At 38.4% G+C, this 18,695-nt stretch overlaps 2 protein-coding genes and 1 pseudogene across 2 annotated transcripts; 1 reads left to right on the forward strand and 2 right to left on the reverse strand.

Annotated features, from left to right (window-relative positions):
* Window positions 1–3,804: 3,804 nt before the first annotated feature.
* Window positions 3,805–5,999, reverse strand: LOC103965776 (4-hydroxyphenylpyruvate dioxygenase). The gene is made up of 2 exons (XM_009378853.3): window positions 4,717–5,999; window positions 3,805–4,279 (listed from the first exon to the last, which is right to left on the reverse strand). The coding sequence occupies exons 1-2, from the start codon at window positions 5,850–5,852 to the stop codon at window positions 4,093–4,095; spliced, it is 1,323 nt and encodes a 440-aa protein (XP_009377128.3). The 5' UTR covers window positions 5,853–5,999; the 3' UTR covers window positions 3,805–4,092.
* A 421-nt stretch (window positions 6,000–6,420) lies between these two features.
* Window positions 6,421–12,575, reverse strand: LOC103966761 (annotated as a pseudogene).
* A 1,259-nt stretch (window positions 12,576–13,834) lies between these two features.
* On the forward strand, window positions 13,835–18,311 carry LOC103965768 (switch-associated protein 70). The gene is made up of 10 exons (XM_009378845.3): window positions 13,835–14,030; window positions 14,148–14,252; window positions 14,636–14,697; window positions 14,776–14,859; window positions 14,962–14,993; window positions 15,126–15,207; window positions 16,360–16,588; window positions 16,777–17,004; window positions 17,182–17,474; window positions 17,598–18,311. Exons 1-10 carry the CDS (start codon window positions 14,004–14,006, stop codon window positions 17,947–17,949), a joined length of 1,494 nt encoding a protein of 497 aa, XP_009377120.2. The 5' UTR covers window positions 13,835–14,003; the 3' UTR covers window positions 17,950–18,311.
* The last annotated feature ends 384 nt before the right edge of the window (window positions 18,312–18,695 follow it).

Consider the following 18,695-nt stretch of genomic DNA (forward strand, 5'->3'; position numbering starts at 1 on the left):
GCCAAATGTAGTGCTAAAGTTCCAACAGTCATAGTATTTGGAGATTCTTCTGTTGATTCAGGTAACAGCAACTTCATTCCTACAATATTGCCAGGCGCAAATTCCAGCCTTAAGGTCAAGATTTTCCAGGAGGCCAGCCCACCGGGCGGTTCTGCAATGGCCGGATTCCTTCTGACTTCATCCCCGAAGGTCTAGGCTACAAGCCAACTATACCTGCTTACTTGGATCCAACGCACAACATTTCAGATTTTGCTACTAGTGTTTGTTTTGCTTCTACATGAACTGGCTATGATAATGCAGGTGCTGATGTTGCAGTTAGTAAGCAACCCAACTCATATTTTATTTTTCGTTTATATATACAAGCAATACTAGGGGAGAGGAAGTCGAACACAGGACCTCAAAGTGGTGAATGTTGTTAACAACTAAGCTACAAGCCCCTTGCATCGACCAATTTATGTTGATGAATTGACATGTTCGGCAAAATATCTCATCATTTTTGTGTTTAATGCAGCAAGTTATTTCGCTGTGGAAGGAAGTGTACTACTATAAGGAATACCAAAAGAAACCAAAAGCCCGTACATTTTACTCTATTCTTAATTATAATTTATTGGTTTATTTTGGTGTATTTTGATACTTTGTTATGTATTTTCAATGTACAAATTAGATGATCCCAACAATATTGAGATTTTGCACTCCACCGAAAGCTCTTGTGGCACATCACGCTGCTCAAAATACCGTTGATTACATGCCCACATAAAATAAAGGTGCTTTTTCAAACCTAAAGGGTAGAACTCTGAATAGGGATTGTTCCAATGCCTTTTTGAGTTGTTTCTCGTATTGATATGCTTCCGCAAAAACTCAGGAAAATATTCCCTTTCGGGACACTGCAAAATATCATGGGTCTTCAAATAAACAAGGGCACAAATTGTAGGTCTAAATCCATAAAAACCGTTTTCTGCTAAAGAAACCCATAAAGGCAACTCTCATGCCGGAGGCTTTATCATTGAATGGCTTTCAAAATTAACAAACCACAACCTACAAAAAAAAAAATTAAATAAATAAAAATCAACAGGTAAATAAAAAGATATATACAAAAATAATTAACTAGGAATATGATAAACACAAATTATTTGAAACAATACACAGCGACGCTAATTTCTTGAGAGGATTTTTACCACATGCAAAAGTAGGGATAAAAACACTTAAAAATACTTGCAAGAGAACAAGGTAGTTCTAGTTTAAACGGCTCACGCAAGGTCGTTTCCATGGGGATTGAATGAATAGTTTGTATTTAAAAAACCAACTCTTAATTAATTATTTAAAACAAAGTTTTGAAAAATGTTGATTTTGGATTTAAAATACTTAAAACGAATTTAATAAAAAAACAAATTAAGAAATCAATTAGAAAATAATTTAAAGAAAACCAATTTGTAAGAGTATTTAGGTTCCACCATCACTTTAACAATCCTACATAGTTCTCCTAATCACTTATGAATTACCCATGCATATTTGAAGATTAGGTTTTCCTAAAGTATGTCCTATTTGGAACCTTCAACATAGAATGTATATCTAACATTTAATCCGTCCGGACGTTTAGATCAAATATGAACATGAAAGACTCATTAAGTTTTGTGAAACCCCTTTGAAAAACCATGCAACTTTGAAGACGTGGTGTTCATCCTAAGTGAAATTACAATTATTAACAACAAGAAGCCATCGCCAATTTCAGGAAACCTTCCAACCAAAATTGCATCAATTTCCTTTTCAAAATAGCCTAATAGTCGCGAATCATGCATGCATAATATCATAAGTAAATTGAAAAGAAACTACATATTCTTTCTAAGTCTCGTGGCATCGCCCTAGCAAAAGAAACTAGTTACGAACAATCATATGTTAAAAATAAGGATAGAAAACACCTTGAAAATAAACTTGAATCGTCTAAAGCTAAGTAGTGTGTCTCCTCCTCTTTTTTTTTCTCTCTAATGGCTAAATAGCCTTATTTATACTATTACAAAATAAAATCCTACGTACAAAATGTCTTAGAATAAAATTAGGAAACATAATAAAATAATAAAACAAAAAATAAAAAGTTTCCTATTTAAACTGAAATTCGGACTTCTTAGAAAATTAAACTTTTGACTAACCAAATCAACTTCGATTTGGTTCAAAAAGGTCTCTTTTGAAAGCTTATGTCATCCCCAACAAATCCTCAGAAGGAATCTTCCTTAAAATATGCCATATTGATCTCCAAAATACCCAAAATGTCCAAAAATGTCAATCTGAAAAAGTTGTATGCTAGGCCTTTATTTCATTGTCACGGTCAAACGGTTTAATAAAAAAATCTGAAAATTTGATACAATTATCTTAGAAGGTTTTGATTTGTTGTTGAGTTGAAAAGATCTTTCTAGTTGCGTGTCGCCTTGTATTTTATAGGAGTGAACTGCCTCATTTTCAAATTGTAACCGTATAATATGATCCATCCCATGCCAATCGGAGACTGCGGGCAGAATAGTCATCAGTTATTCCTTGCTAATAATCCTATGCCCGCAATTGCATTAGGATAATTTTCCATTCATCACCACCACATGCAAAATCAAAAGCCATCACCTAATCATTCTTTGGTAATTGGTGGTGATAAACCACACGTGGCATGTTTGTTGGACAATCAGACCATGTTTTGCGGTAAGGCTATAATGTCCCCCACCAACATAGACGTCAAGATAATCCTCCGATCGAGATAAGTACTACAATTACAAAAGAAATCATAATAATATCCACAAAAAATTATCGTAATAATTCCTTCCTATAACGGATGGTCCAAATTCAATGTTAGCTAGGTTTTTCTTTTAAGTCTATAGTTTAAAGTATTTTTCTCTTTATCGTAATACTATCAAGGACATATAAGAACCACTAATTTACATCGGGGTTTAATCAACGGGTTGCTTTGATGGCAGAGGCCTCTACCATTGGAGGAGTGCAGCAAACATGGTTTATCAAACATTATTATAGAGTCTGATCCTCGTCAACTTATTCAATTCTTTTAGATGGAATTGTATTGGTTCCGAGTTCCCTTTAACATCTTAGCTGAAGATGTAAACATTTCAATTAGATGGGATTGTATTGGTTCCGAGTTCCTTTTGACATCTTAGCTGAAGATGTTAAGGCAAACACACTGGACCTCTTTCTAAAGTTTCGATCCTTCCACAGTGGACTCGTGCCACACAATTAACCCGTCTCCACTCCGATCCCGTTCCGACGAGTGAAAGACCGTAAAAACAGACTACGATGCTCATCCCCATGTAATAGTATGCGTCCCGAGTTTTGGGTTTGATCCGGGATCATTTGGCCGGTGTTTTGAATGATCAGTTAAGGTTGCCCTATTGGCACTTGGCAGCTTCGCTACGGGCACAAAGCTCTGCATGAAAATCCACAACAATGGCATATAGTTCAAAACTTCAAACAGCACGCTACTTCCTGCTAGTCACCATGGCTTGAAACAAACTACAATCTCAATTCTCTGACCTAAGTTAGTTACCAAACAGTACATGTATCGGGATGAAGCTATCGAAATTTCCGCTACAATTATCACGACTCAGTTTGTTTCAACATCATGATCTATGCTAATCTATCAAACAATTTTCTGAATGGCTGGGAACGACGGTTCTCACCACCCACGTCCATCTGGAAGCCTAGAGTAGAAAATGTACTTATTTCTGCCTCCAAATATATCATCTGGCTGAGGATAAAAGAACAGAATTGCCAAAGTCGTATGTCCAACATAATTAAGAAAACAAGAACAAAAGATTACAGCACAAAGACTTAATACTCTGATTTGTATTCCTCTTTAACGTTGCACATTACAAGCACGTCGACAGTGCAACAAGTCCGGTGATTGATTACTGTCACAAGTATAATTTAGCAATAACATTTGTGTCATTGTGCATAAATCAATAGGCACCAACAGTAACACACATACAGCTTGGTATACACAAAATGACACTACTCATTCAACAGCCTTAAAATGAGTACAACGAACCTGGCTTCAGCAACCGCCTTATTTAGTCATTTTATAATATTGCAGACGATGGCGATTCACGCAGCTGCTGGCTCTGCAGTCTGTTTGGCTTCGAGCGTCTTCTCATACTCCTCGATGGACTTGAAGAGCTCGGAGAAGTTACCCTTCCCAAACCCACCGCACCCACCCTTCTGGTGAACCTTGCCTTCTTCGTCCTTAAGCATGCACCCAACTCTCTGAATGATCTCTATGAACATGGTTGGCCTGCCAATTTTATACAAGAACCATTAATCCGATCCAACGATCGTTACAGCAACGGAAAATGTGAGTTGCATTATTAATGTATTTGTGATCAATTTTTCCTTTTCACAAACAAGGCATAAACTTCAACACAACTACTGATTTCTACTCGGAAAGCATATGGACCCGAATGATCAATTTTCTATATTTTTCTCAAAGGACAGATTTCTACGATACGAATCAAAAGGACTCAATTCGAAGCTTAACACTAAAAATCTAACTTGATGGGCATCGAGTTTGACAGAATCATGAAAAACCAGATTCCTACCAAGGATTGAACCATGAAAAATACAGAGAAACATACTTTTTGTTAATTGAAAAAACATGAAACTCGTAAATTAGAGTAGTTTAAAATATCGGGAAACATGAAGAAAAAGAGCAGAGAAAGTGATGGAATTTACCTATCTCCAACAGGCTTAGTGAAAATCTGAAGCAGGGTCCCCTGATCGTCCCTATCCACCAAAATCCCCAGTTCCTCACACTCCTTAATCTGCTCATCCGTCAGCACATCCCCTGCCCTCTTCTTCAAATTCCCGTAATACGTCGGCGGCGGCTTCGGCATGAACTGAAATCCGCCGACGCTGCTGCGGCTCCGCATCTCCCTCAGCGTCCTGAATATGTCCTCGCTCACCAGCGCCAAATGCTGGAGTCCGGCCCCCTCGTTGTGCTCCAGGTACGTCTGAATCTGGCTCTTCCTCTTCGTCCCGTACACCGGCTCGTTCATCGGAAGCAGCACCATCTCCTCGTTGTTCGCCAAAACGACGGAGTTTAATCCGCTCTCGCTCGTTCCGACGTCGTCGGCGGTGAACTCGGCGAACTCGTGGAATCCGGTGAAGCCTTTAACGTACGATATCGCCGATTTGAGATCCTCCACGTTGCCGACGGCGTGGTCGAGGCGGCGGATTCCGAAGTCGATTGGAAACGATGACGGTAGGGGTTCGAATCCGGGGAGGAACCAGAGGTTGGGGTCCGGGTCTGTGAGATGGTTGTGGTCCGAGTAGCTGACGTACCGCAAAACAACGTCGCCGTAGAGTTGGACTTCGGCGATGGTGACGCGGTTGTCGAGGAGGATGGGGGCGGCCGAGGGTTTGGCGCCGTGGGCGACGCTGGTGGTGAAGGCGGATACGGCGTCTTCGACTTGGATGGCGACGGCGCGGACGCCGAGGCCGTGGGTGGCAGAGAAGGCGCGGGAAGCGGTGTGGTCGAAGGTGGGAATGGAGGCGCTGGAGTTGCTGGGCCGGGCCGGGTCGGCGGTTCGGGTCAGGGTGGGGGAGTACGGGGCGGTGAAGAGGAAATTGAGGTCGCCGGAGCGGAGAAGGTAGGAGGCATGGGTTTGATTGCCGGTGGAGAGGTCCGACTTAGCTACCATGGGCATGCCGAGTCCCCAAGAGAATCGGAGGGCGGCGTTGGTGGCGTCGGTGCACCAGAACTCGACGTGGTGGAAGCGGTGGACCTTGAACCGGTCGGACCGGGGGTTCGTCCGGACGAAGTTGGAGAACCCAACGAGGTTGAACTGGGTGTCGTTTTCCTGGCCCATGGTGCTGCTTATCGCCGTTGCGGTGGCTGTGGGGTGAATGAGACGCGGTCATATAGCAGTGACTGACAGTGGACTTGCAGGTAAGGTGATGATAACGTGGCAGGTATCGAGTTATCCGATTGTCGCGACACGTGAGCGGATATGGATGGTTGAACGGGCTGATGGTGGTACAGGCGTGTGAGACTCGACTTCTTCTGTTCAGAATTTTCATGCAGTGGTCAGTTCTGGGAGGAAAGCTCTTGGGGGACGCAACCCGGGATTTGGATGTTCGTAACCGCGAGTTTATGGCGTAGAAAACTCTGATCGTTAAATGGGTGAAAAGTCAGAACAGCCCTCGGGAAAACCTTTAATAACGGTAAACCCATGCGGGAGCACGCGGCGGTGGCGCTCTGCTTTTCCCGCGAGTTTGTTTTTTACTTTTTAATTAAACGGAGATCAGATACTACTTACCGCAGGTCCAGACCCACTTTCCCATGTCAAATTCTTAGAGAGACGGCCAAAGATTCGCTTTTAGCAACATCAATATTGTTTCCAACTTGTTAATTACAACTTATACAGAAGTACGAGATTTATCATAATCGGCCTTCATATTAATTAAAAGTGAAGTTATAATGTTCAAACTCATAATTTCTCAAAGATACGGTCGAAGTAGTAGGATATTTTGCATCACGATCCATCTAAAATGGCTGGTTTACAAGATGACATATACATCTACCTTCAAAACATGTTGATAAGAGGATCTTCCTCGTCTTGCGGATTCTCCAGAGCCAAAATGTGCTGCTTAACCGAAGCTGCAGCGTCTTCCCTGTCCTCTATCCTTCCGAGTTTGTCGAAGACCATCGCCATCAAATAGAAAGCTTCGGCCGCCAATTCGTGATGCTGCGAACCAGAAGCATTTTCACAGCCATCAACGGGGGTTCCGACTCAGTAGTATTCAGACTCCCATTTTCAGCCAATAAAAAAGCAAAAGTTTCCGAAAACTCAAAACTCAGAAGTATATTTTACCTCTAGCAATTGATTGAAGCTCATCCGAAGCTTGTCTCAAAGGATCCAGTACATGCTTCCAGAAACTGGCTAGTGAAATGTGAAAACAATTAGGACTTCGTGTAAAATATGTTTGATCATAAAATAAAATACAGCCAAGTATAATTTGACAATGGCAGCAATGGAAAAACTCAATCGATGATGAAACGTGTTATGAGAAAATGCATAGATAGCATTTTGCTTCTACAATAAAGGCGTGAGCACGGAGCTCCAACCCTCCTTGACCCAATAATCATAGGAAAAGCCCCATGTACAAGGCTCAAGGCCATTTTTGCAAGACTTGATCCAAGTGAGAGCCAAAACTCAGCTAGTGTTAGTGTGACCGATGCTTTAAGAAGATCCAGATTAAGTGACTGGCAAAACGAGAGGCTTGCCAATGCATATGGAAGACCTAAAACAGCATTACCTGATTTCTGGGAAACAGAAATAAAAGAACTTTTAGCTTTGCAGTAATATAGAAGACGAACTTTGTTAATAGACAAACAGGTAGATATGTGGCAAAGAAGACAGGTCGTCATGAAAAGTTTAGTCTGCCTGAACCTCCTACCACATCGTGTACCAAATGTAAAATTGTACCTTGTGGATTTCAGTTGGCAAAATAAGAACACTGGCATTTTCAACTTGCATTTTGAATTTGTAACACATACAAAAGAGGGAGGGTGCTACAGCTGCTGCTTGCGGTGAAATTCCAAAGTAGTAAGAAAAGCATGCCACACATTGGGAAGATGAAGTCTAGTTATAAGTTAAGAAGTTCTATGTGTAATATTGAACCTCACCGAACTGATTTGCTGCAAGCAATGTACGAGCATTTCTGAGGCTTGCTTCCGTCTTCAGTTCCATATCCATGCCATTGACAGATGATGCCAGGACTCCAAGCTCATCACATACTTGTTGGGCAAGCTTCAAATGTCCTCTAAATGACATTTGGCAAGGTCATGACTGACATAGACATAGAAAAATACTGTACATGAATCAAAATATTCATGAAATGGTGCACCTGGTAAACTTACCCATGTAAAGCACGCTCATGGAGCAGCTGAAGTTTTAGTAACAAAATTCTTGATTTTGAGACGAATAAAAACTTCGCTGCAGCTATTTCAAGAGCAGCAAAAGCCTCTAAACAAGGAGAAGAAAAATATACAAGTCATCAATGATCAACAACATTCGTGCATGTGATGCACATGAGAGGGAGATAGAGTACTCGGACCATAAATTGATATGGCTGCATCTCCAAAAAAATATATTCTTTTTAAGTACTCAAGTATTTTATCTAACCATTGTATCCTTTAAAAACGGCTAGATGTTGGATGAGCTTCAAATATGCTAATGCTGTGTCAGATGAACTGAGGACATCCAAGAAATAGTCAGGCTCAAGTTATAAAAATGGATCGGAATAGAAACATGATATGTAAATCTTATGATACTTTCAGTTAAAAATTAGCTTGAAACATCAGGAAAACAAGTTGCATGAACAAGTGCATTAATTCTGGCAAGAGACGAACTGATGACATATGAAAAGAAAAATGTCTCAAAACAAGCAAGATATTATATCCCCATAAAAATAGTATGGTAATAAAACTAACCATTTGATAACTATTTCATTTTCAATTTTCAGTTTGTGTTTTCACTTATTTGAAAACTGAGACCTAAAATCTTGTTCGGTAACTACTTTCAATATTCAGTTTTCAAAAAAATGAAAACTGAAAACTACTTTCTTGAGTTTTCAAAATTTGGCCTTGAGTTTTCACTTTTTGGTTTTTAGTTTTTTTTTTTTTTTTGAAAACTGAAAGTAGTTACCAAACAAGATTTCAGTTTCAGTTTTCAAAAAAGTGAAAACTGAAAATGAAAATTTAAGATGACAAGGTAACTCGAAATCTAGGCACAATAAGTCTATTATTCCAACAGGAAATACCGATCCCGTCAACTGTAGACTGTAGAAGTTAAATCAGCACAAAAGGAAAAGTTTAACACAGGCATTTACAAAAGATCACCTTCCATATATTTCCCATGTAGTGGCACGAAGTAAGTATGAAGAGCCTATTAACTGCAACACAGATGCAGGGACTGAACTTGGTTGTGCGCAGAACTGGAAAGCATTATTGGTTCCTGTTCCACTTTCTTGAGACAAAACTTGTGAATTCATTGGCTTCTGTATATTCTTAAGCCATGCAGTACTAAAAGCACCATCAGTTGTCGTTGAAGAAGTTTCGGATCCAAAAGAACTGAATCCAAGTTCCTGCAAGAATTACATATAATAGAGGGAAACGAGGGGAGCAATGTTAGGAAATTGAACAATTTAGGAAATCAAATAACATTAAAATCTTCAAAGGGTCACCGTTACCTTGCAAACATTAACTGGGCTTGTTCTCAGCTTCATTGAAGCCCAAATGAAACAAGAGGCCTTTGCACATGCTGCAAATGAACTTATGCAATGAGAAACAGCTTTATCATCATTATCGGCAGCATGACATCCACAATACCCCCTTCAGTCTTTACAGAGGGAAGAAGTACAAAGATGGCCTAGATTAGGAATCAGTTGGTGAAAATACACTGCAATTTCATGCTCACCGTTAAATCAAATTTAGGCATTGCAAGGTGATTTGATGCAACTAAACGGTTTAACTTCAAATTTTCTGCTCTCTTCAGAGACCCTCTCAAGAGAACAAAAAGTTGTTGCTCGACAGACAGTGAAATGCCTATTCTGGTCAAAGGTAAATATGATGAGCCCAGTATTCCAGTTGTACTAGATAAGCTAGTTTCGGACAACAAATTGCAGATAGCCGCTAAGGTGTAAGCAAGGCATGTATCGTTACTTTGCTGCACAAGTTGAAAACCATGAGGTTCTAGTAGACAACATATATGTAAAGGAAGGATAATATCAGGATGCCTTTTTAATTCAGAGGCACGCATGTCATCCAAAAGGTTATAGCAAACCATCAGATACAATATAATTACGGACATAATGAAATATGTTTGATTTAGGATAAAAGTGAATATGTAAACCACAGGGAAATACAAATGACGATTCTTAATTAAAGGAGTAGATAATATGGCCTCACCTCCAAAGCTTGCTTTGCGTGCCCAAAATGGAAACGCATCATTCCTAAACAACGCAAGGCAATTTCATATCTTCCTAAGCTATTGCAACCAGATGCAGGAGGAATAAGATCAAATCCCTTCATCCTGAACTTTTGTGCCAATATTTATTGGATTAGTTTGTTTGTTATAAACACATAGAAGAAAAAAATAATGGACATCGATGGTAACACAACTAACATAAAATTACAGTTTGAAAGCTTTCATTTAATGGCTTAACCTAAGCCCACCAAAATCTATCAAACTTATTTTCACATAGGTAACCAAGACTAGGAGCATGCCATTGGACATGCATGAAAAGCCATGAAGCGTAGTGATGCATCCAGTCATAACAAGTATCTCCTTTCATAGGAACACACGATGTACAGTCATGGCTCACCATTTCCAATTTACGTTCAATATTTCAAAATTAGGTTACTAAATGAAAAAGAAACTCACACAACAGAACTTTATCAAGAAATTACCAAACTACATGCAGAGCTGAGTTCTAATGTACCTGTAATCAAAATAGCATTCTCCAAAGCAGCAAAAAAATCATCATGATACAGACCATTCAAGTAACACAAGAAGTGAACCTGGATCAAAATCCAAAATGATAAAGAAACATACTTTTTAAGTGCAAGTACAATACAAGTTACCAAATAAGAAAAATATTTGTGTAAGTTACTAATGTGATGCAACTCGGGTGCCAGTTTTTGAAGCTGCCTAAGCATGAGCTCAAAAGCATTTAAAGAGAAAGAGCTCCCCTGCCTACCAAACGGATATAAATCAAGATTCAGTACAGCCTAAAGTACATTAAACAAATAGGAAAACCAAAAGATTGTCAACGTATATGCCACTTACTTTTCAAGTGCATCAGCTTGCTCCTGTAAAAATCCCTGTATCTGCCAGTTTGTCTGTAGGAATAGCCCACCAGTGGGATCAAGATCACTTAATATACTGCTTGTAGGATGTGCATAATGACAATCTTCTCTATTGCCACCATGTTTGAATTCTGGATCACCAGGGACTTCAATATCTGCATATTTATGCATGATTACAATTGCCATCGCAACAAAATCAGTAAACATCACGTTTTATAGCAAATCCATTAATAAAGAACCCAAAGTAGTGAGCTGGGCTACTTGTTGGCAGACAATGTTCAGCATAACAAGCATGCCAGCTTTGCTCTCAACGTTCTAAACAGATAGAGTAAAATAAATGATTTGTATAAGTATAAATTGTAAGTGAGTCCCGCTTGATTCAGAAACAATTTTATACAATAGGCTTTCAAGATTATTTTTGTCAATCACAAAGGCCTATATGATGTCGTAGCCTCTCTATGTGCTTCAAGAGGATCACGTGTAGCATTTATACCTTCAACCAATCCAATAAGTGCTTTGGGTGCATGAAGATGAAAAGAAACACTTCCACCAGATCTTTGTCTTGCTTCGATTTCTTCAGTGACTTTTTCAAAAACAAGATTCTCCAGTTCCATGTTCTCATATTCTGGAGGCGTTTCTAAATCATTACTCGAATCATCTAAGTGCGGCGACTCATATGGAGGATAACTTGAGATGGCTTCTTTACAGTACATCTCTATACTTGTCAAAAGATGGCTTGCACCCTGCAATAATATTAGAATCATATGAAATGGTAGTTCCCTGTCAAAGCTTTCCTTCCTATAAAATCTAACAACGATAAGCACAACACAAACACAAAACTCATGTCCACCAATGCCCATATCTATGGGTTGCTAAAAGTACAGTGTATAAAAGGCAAGCACTTGAAAGTTGAGTTTCTAATCTAAAAAGCCCTTCCCTTTACGCTTTCACTAACCCAAATAAAAGAGACAACAATCTTTTAGTACATTTTGGGGTGATTTTTGAATACTGGAGTGAGGATGAAACAGTTTTTTATTCCAGACACCGTTGAATATATAAAGAATTGAAAAAAAAAGAGTATGCATCAAGAAAATAAATTAAAAAGTAACATTACCTCAAGGGATAAAAGATTAAACGCAAGTATGCAACGACGGAGAAACATCCCCAGGCTGCTATTTCGATCCAGAATAACTTGGTCATCTTCCAAAACACCCTAAAGAAAAATATCGAAACCAAATGAGCATCGGCAAGCAAGTAAAATTCAAAATTAGCAAAAACAACCGCAATTACAATTAACTGACCTCTCATATCACTAAAGAAGTTAAACAAATCATCCGGGGAGGACAGAGACGACAGCCTACTGGTCAGATGATCGGTTAACTAATACTTCAATGATCCCCCAATTCCCCTCAATTGGTGCATAAGTTCATCCAATTTCGGCTCGAAAATATCATCATAAGACTGCAAACCGTAATTAAGAACTTAATTGCAAGTAATTTCCGTAAATTGAAGATTAATTGGGGGGAAAAGGGAGAAACTTTGAGAGTACCTTCGTGAAAGACAACAAGAACAAGCCGAGGAGGTTGTGCTGGCTGACGGTGGAGAAAGGGAAGGGGACTCATATTTGAGCGGGCGGCGCGTTGGTCTGAAGCAGTATGCAGACGAAGACTTTGTGTGGCGTCACCGCAAAAGCCCCCGGCGGTTTCACAATACCCGCCATTCTCACCGTTGCGGTTTAGCTCGGACCGGAGGTGAGTGAACTCTCCCTAGCTATTTGGGGGATTTTGGAGAAGAAAATGGGATTTAAAAAAGAACCGGGAACTTCTTGTGGTTTTTTTTTGTTTACTGGTTACATTGTTTATTTTTTCAATTGTGAAAAGTTGGTTTTTAATTATTTTGTTAGGGCAAAATTAGCATAATATATAGTTCATGCAAACAATAAAATGGTTAAAAAATGATAAATGTATTCAACAAGTAGTTCAGTTCAGTGCGATTTAATTTTGAGTTGAAATGAAAAGAAAAAGAATTAAACCGAACTACAAAAGCCAAAATATATAGCAATCTACAACATCATAAGAGTATTCAATAGTTCATCCAAGTAAAAACAAAGAAGATTGATATCAAGTGCCGAACAGTAACAAAATTAGGAAAGGCACTTTGATTTGATTTACGCGGTTTTTACATAGGCCAAAACGAACCAAACTAAATTAATCACAATTCAACTTTTGTTTGTTGTACTATTATAATTTTTGGAAACTCAACAAAATCAATAAAATTGATGAAATTGGGCCCTTTTTTGGGCAGCTCTAAAGTTAGTGGGCTTACAAATTTAGAATGGACCGGCCTATAACCTGAAGCAGATTAATAAACCACTGAATACGTGATTCAATGATCCAATGACTAAAAATCGAAAACAGCAAGCATCCAAATGCATACTATCTGGTTATCCGTACTAAAAAGAACTCGACAACCTATTCTATGTTAACAGAATAATTTACATTATATGAGTATATTACGGTGAGTCTTGTGCATATAAATTAACATCATGTATAAACTTTTATCCATCTATCATTATTTTATTAACATATAACGTCATGTACAAGTATACTCGTACCATGTAAAATTTTCTCGTATATTTGGCCATAAGAGTACCTTCCAATAGGAAATGAATCGTCTCCGGATCCCTTCCACCAAATCAACCAAATCAATCAATCTTGACCTTTGATATTTAATCAAACGGTTACAAATAGAAAGCTTATTTAAAAGTTATAATAATTTTAATCGTTAAATCAAATTTTAAAGATCCGAATTAGATAATTAAATGAACTTGATGAAAGGAATCCGGAACATGAGAGTCTTACTAGACAAAGTAATAATAGTTTGGGATGTGAACTGAAAAAACCCAAGCGACAAGAAGCAAAGTCGGAGAAAAGATTAGTCAAAAAGCAAAGCACTATTCTTCATATTTTAATTTTTTCTTAAATGCGTGTCGAAAACTTAGAAGACATCATCGTCGTTCACCTGCTAGTCCGAGAAGCAAACCTACCAGCCTTCTGAACGACTGAAAAAACCTCATCCGATACCAAAAATCCCTTCAAAAATTCACCGAAATTCTCAGGCTTTCGATTATCTCGATCCACCCATTTCCATGGCCACAATCAATGGCGCCTCTCCGGCCAGTGCCTCTCTCTCTCTATTTACTTTTTCTTCCATTTATTTATGTATGTGTGTATCGAATTTTTATTTTTTATATCCGGGGGTTAGCTAAATTCTGAATTTTGCGATCGAGCAGCGAGCTGCGGACGCAGAGAACAGCTTGGAGAAGATCAAGCGCCAGCTCGCATCGGGTTCGGGTCGGAACTTGTTGCAGGGTCCACTTCTCAAGCGATCCGAGACTGTACGATCCTCCGTACCTCTCTTCTTTTTTCACTTTCTTTTACATTTTTTCTGTGATTTCTATGTTTATTTTTAGGATTAATTTCTGGGTTTTGCGAAAGTTCAGGTTTTTTTTTTGTTGGGTCAATTTCGAATTTCGATTCTGTTGGATTTTTATTGCACAAATTATAATGCGGATTGCAGAATGTTTGATTAGTTTAAAGTTTTTTAAGTTCCGATTGAATTTATTGAAGTTCAGTAGTTTCAAAATTTTGATGAATCATGCTTGAAAGAGTTCGAATTGGAAACTGAACACTGGGATGGTTTTTGTTAGTTGGTCTGTGTGGTGCTCTTTGTTCTGCAATCTGGAAATTAGCTTATGTGTTGTGTTTTTTACTTTAACAGCTGAGAAAATGGAACGAGCGGTGGATGATCTTAGACCCGACGACAGGGAGAATGGAATACAAGTTAGTTTTGCACTGACATTCGCTTCAATTCAAGTCTTATAAATGCATTGACCAACATTATACCTTGTTATGATTTAGGATTAGGAGAAATGAGCCGACTGTCAAGGGAACCATTCTATTTGATGCGAATAGCACAATTACCCTATCTCCAGTGAACTTCCAGTAAGACTGACGCTTTTCATAATATCACGTTTTCTACATTAGTCATTTAGCAGGCCTTAATTTGATTGGTTATTAACTTATTTTTTTGGTTTGTGGTTTCAGTGGGTTGCAAAAGTATGACGGTTGCTGTTTCTGTATCCTCTTTTATTTTCTTTAGTACTTTTATTTGATGTTGAAAACAAAGTGAGGTTGTATCTTATAACTGCCATAGAAAACAGGCACTCTTGTAAAGCTGGACTTTTGTGCTTCTTAACTATATTCTTTAGATATTGGGACCCCGCAGAAAAAAGACTACTTCCTTTGTGCAGAGACTCCTGGGGCAGCTAGAGCTTGGGTAGCAACACTGCAGTAAGTTCTTTCCCTTTACAATATGCTGTAGCTATTGCGTAGATGTTATATACTGTACAGTTTCGTTTTTCTGTGCCTCTTGTAAATACTTTATAAGCTCTAGGATGTATCTTTTGAAGATATTAGATGCTGCTGGTCCAAATGAGAAATTAGCTGACATAGGTATCTATCGATGTGTGGTCGGGGAAGTAACAAGGGGATTAGAATTTGAACGTTTCTATGCTTAGGGTCTAATTTTACTCTGAGGACTTATTCTTTATGTCCCAATTTAGTTTGAATACTCTTTTTAGATCATCCTTCACATGCGGTTTGCCATTGTGAAGTTGGCATTTTTTTGGCAGGCTCAAATGTATTTGCTTTTCCATGTTTTCCTCATTTTTAAGATGTATATTAGCAAGTTAGTTATCTTAAAATGTGACATCAGGAGAAAAAAAAAAAGTCTTTTAGCATGTGATGTTGCTTCGCTCAAAGATATTATTCAAGCATCATATGGATAGGGTTGGAGTATATAATATAGGTAAAATAAAAGGTTTATTGATATTGGATTTGATAAGTATCAATACAATGAATTGTTTCAAGAGTATCCTAATTGACATCATAACTAAATTCATTCGAGTGATACATGTATCCACTAATTTAACATAGATCCAAGATATTTCATTGAATCATTGATAAAGAGATTCGGATAAAGAGATTAGGCGTGGCCTTTGAACCAAACTTTTATCAAAAAAAATTGTGTAGAAAGAATCGTGAAAGATGGAAAGATCCTTCGTATTGAGTCATACCATTCCATTATATTGAGGAGATAAAGAAATAGATTGAACCGATTGGTCGTGTGTCAGTCTTTCAAGGAGGATGAAAAATTACATATTATATATAACAAAGCTGTGGTCCGTTGTATATGATTTGGATGGCGATTGATGGTCTCAAGACTGAAAATTTCTGTTGCTATAGTGAAATAAGCGAATTATGTCCCATGCATATTTGACTATAATTCCACTTTCTTTTCCTTTATTTCCCTTTTATTTCTTATATGATATTTGGCGACTCATTTCAATTAAGACAAGATTAGCCATAAAGTTTCCGGTATTAAATGTTTCATCTAATATTGTCTTATTTTGCTCTTTTTCATTTTTTGCCTCTGACAATCAGAGCAACACAATTGGTTCTAAAGGCCCACAAAGAAGCTGTGAATTCCTTGAGTGGCAGTGGCTCTGCAAAACTAGGAACGGTTGCAGCAGTAGTTGCTGCTGCCAATTCAACTGCTGCGGAGAGTTCTAAGGAAATCGAAGCAGCAATGCACATTTCTTTGAGAAATGCCTTGGGAATGATAACCAATAAGCCAAATGATGGTCCTATGGATGATTTTGCAATTATGAAGGTACTCTACTTGTGATCTAATTTGGTTCTAAAACATGAATTAAAATACAGTGTCCTATTTTCATTGGAAATGCACTTTACAGTATAATTTGTTAAATGATATTCTATTTCAGTCATTTAAATGTAATTTCTCTTTGGGATTATTATGTTCACCTAGCATCCTTGTGACTGTGCCTCTGTGTCCTGTAGGAGACACTTCGGGTCAAAGATGACGAACTACATAATTTGGCTAGGGACCTTCGTTCACGCGATTCAACAATTAAAGAAATAGCAGAGAAATTAACTGAGACTGCTGAAGCTGCTGAGGCTGCAGCCTCTGCAGCTCATACAATAGATGAACAAAGGAAAATTGTTTGTGCAGAAATTGATCGCTTAAAAAGGGATTCAGCGAAGCAGCTGGAATCTTCGTTGTCAAAGGTATTTATGAGCTCTGCTACGTCTTAAATGTGTAGTATATTTGAATAATAATTGATCTGTTTTCTTTTCCCCTTCCACTACTATATTTTCTTAATTTGGAAAATGAAAAGCTGAATTTTGTTTGAGAGAACTTTTTTATTGTTCTGCTTTATTTATGGCTTTTGTTTATGTTTATAGCTAAAAGAGTATGAAGAAAAGGTTGCAAACTTGAGCAAAGAAAGAGACCAATTGACTAGGCAGAGAGATTCTGCTGTCCAAGAGGCACACATGTGGCGTTCTGAGCTTGCAAAAGCCAGAGAGCGTGTTGTGATATTAGAAGCAGCAGTTGTGAGAGCAGAGGAGAAGGTCAGGGTTACAGAGGCAGATGCTCAAGCTAGAATAAAGGAGGCTGTGCAGAAAGAATCAACTGCACTGAAAGACAAGCAAGAACTTCTGGAATATGTGAATACGTTGCAAGCGCAACTTCAAAGGTTTGGTACCTTCTGTCTTTTACCCAGTATATAAGTTGCTCGGGTTTATTATTCATTGAATCCTTTTTGTCCCTTATCAAGTTTTCATCAATGTTGATTAATCAACCTTTTTCCCGTAAACAGACATCACATTGATACAAAGCAAGTGTTTGAGGAGAAGTCTGAGTCTATTGGAAATACACCCCTGACTAAACATGTAGACTTGTCCCAAGTAAATGTTGATAAAGCATGCCTCAGTGTTTCTAGAGCAGTTCCGGTAGCAGGGGTGAGTGTAGTTCGCATGGCTGAGGGTCAAGTCAACCTACGGCCAGTAGGTGACGGTGAATGGAGTGATAATCAGGCTCAAGATGCAAGGATAGCCGATGTAAGAGAAGTCGCCCCCCAATCGGAAGCAAGTAGCTTGGATATTCCAGTTGTCAGCCAACCAACTGGTAATCATCATGAGCAAGGAGTGGACTCTTTTCAACAGCCTTGAAAATGAACTGATACATTTGTAGAGCAGAAAACTTAAACATTGTAACGCGTGCAGCAAACTATAGAAAAGTCAGTTATAGGACAGATGTGAACTTCGTCGGTGTATTCTTTTTTACCCTTCGTTCAACAAATCAAGCTATTGGCAGGCTGCTTCTGCGTAGAGCATTGTATGCGCCCGGTGAGTTGTGTCGAGTATTTACAGAAACAGAAAAACATCTAAGGCCCATCTTTGTGTGTAACGAGTTCCATGTGATCTAGCTGAGTGCATACAAAAATCCTCCTGATTGTCAATATTGTTGTGGTACTCCATTCCTTCTTTGATATGGAAATTTTATGTGTGGAGCTTCTCCGTTTCTCCCCCAACTATCTATCCATCAGATTTTGCAGGAACCTAATTTGAAAATTTATGCATGAAATCTCTGTAATTTGTTATTGGCATTCTAAAATTTATTGTGCGCTCTGAACTTTTTATTTAGAAAGAAAAATACGTTTATGAAGAGTTCACAATGAGATTTTTGAAGTGTTAATAACAATGCTCTATGTATATGTGATAGTGAGGGAGAAAAATGAAACTCAGGACCTTGAGCACATATAATGAATGTTTTAACCAAGCTAGAAGCCCTTTTTGATGTTTTTCTTTCGGTATGCTTGGTACAACCATGAAAGCGAACCTAGAAATTGTTCTCCCAAACAAGGAAAATAAATAAAAAAAAAAATTTGAAGCTAACTATGTGTTGTGTAGATGTA

The sequence above is a fragment of a genome, unplaced genomic scaffold (assembly GCF_019419815.1).
Source record: "Pyrus x bretschneideri cultivar Hongxiangsu unplaced genomic scaffold, Pyrus_bretschneideri_v1 Contig93, whole genome shotgun sequence".
Taxonomy (NCBI): domain Eukaryota; kingdom Viridiplantae; phylum Streptophyta; class Magnoliopsida; order Rosales; family Rosaceae; genus Pyrus; species Pyrus x bretschneideri.

Coding starts and splice junctions, on each gene's coding strand:
- LOC103965776 (XM_009378853.3), bottom strand. CDS start 5,852: ATGGGCCAGGAAAACGACACCCAGTTCAACCTCGTTGGGTTCTCCAAC. Junction 4,280..4,716: donor ACTAAGCCTGTTGGAGATAG/GTAAATTCCATC, acceptor TAAAATTGGCAG/GCCAACCATGTTCATAGAGA.
- LOC103965768 (XM_009378845.3), top strand. CDS start 14,004: ATGGCCACAATCAATGGCGCCTCTCCG. Junction 14,031..14,147: donor CAATCAATGGCGCCTCTCCG/GCCAGTGCCTCT, acceptor GCGATCGAGCAG/CGAGCTGCGGACGCAGAGAA. Junction 16,589..16,776: donor ATGATTTTGCAATTATGAAG/GTACTCTACTTG, acceptor TGTGTCCTGTAG/GAGACACTTCGGGTCAAAGA.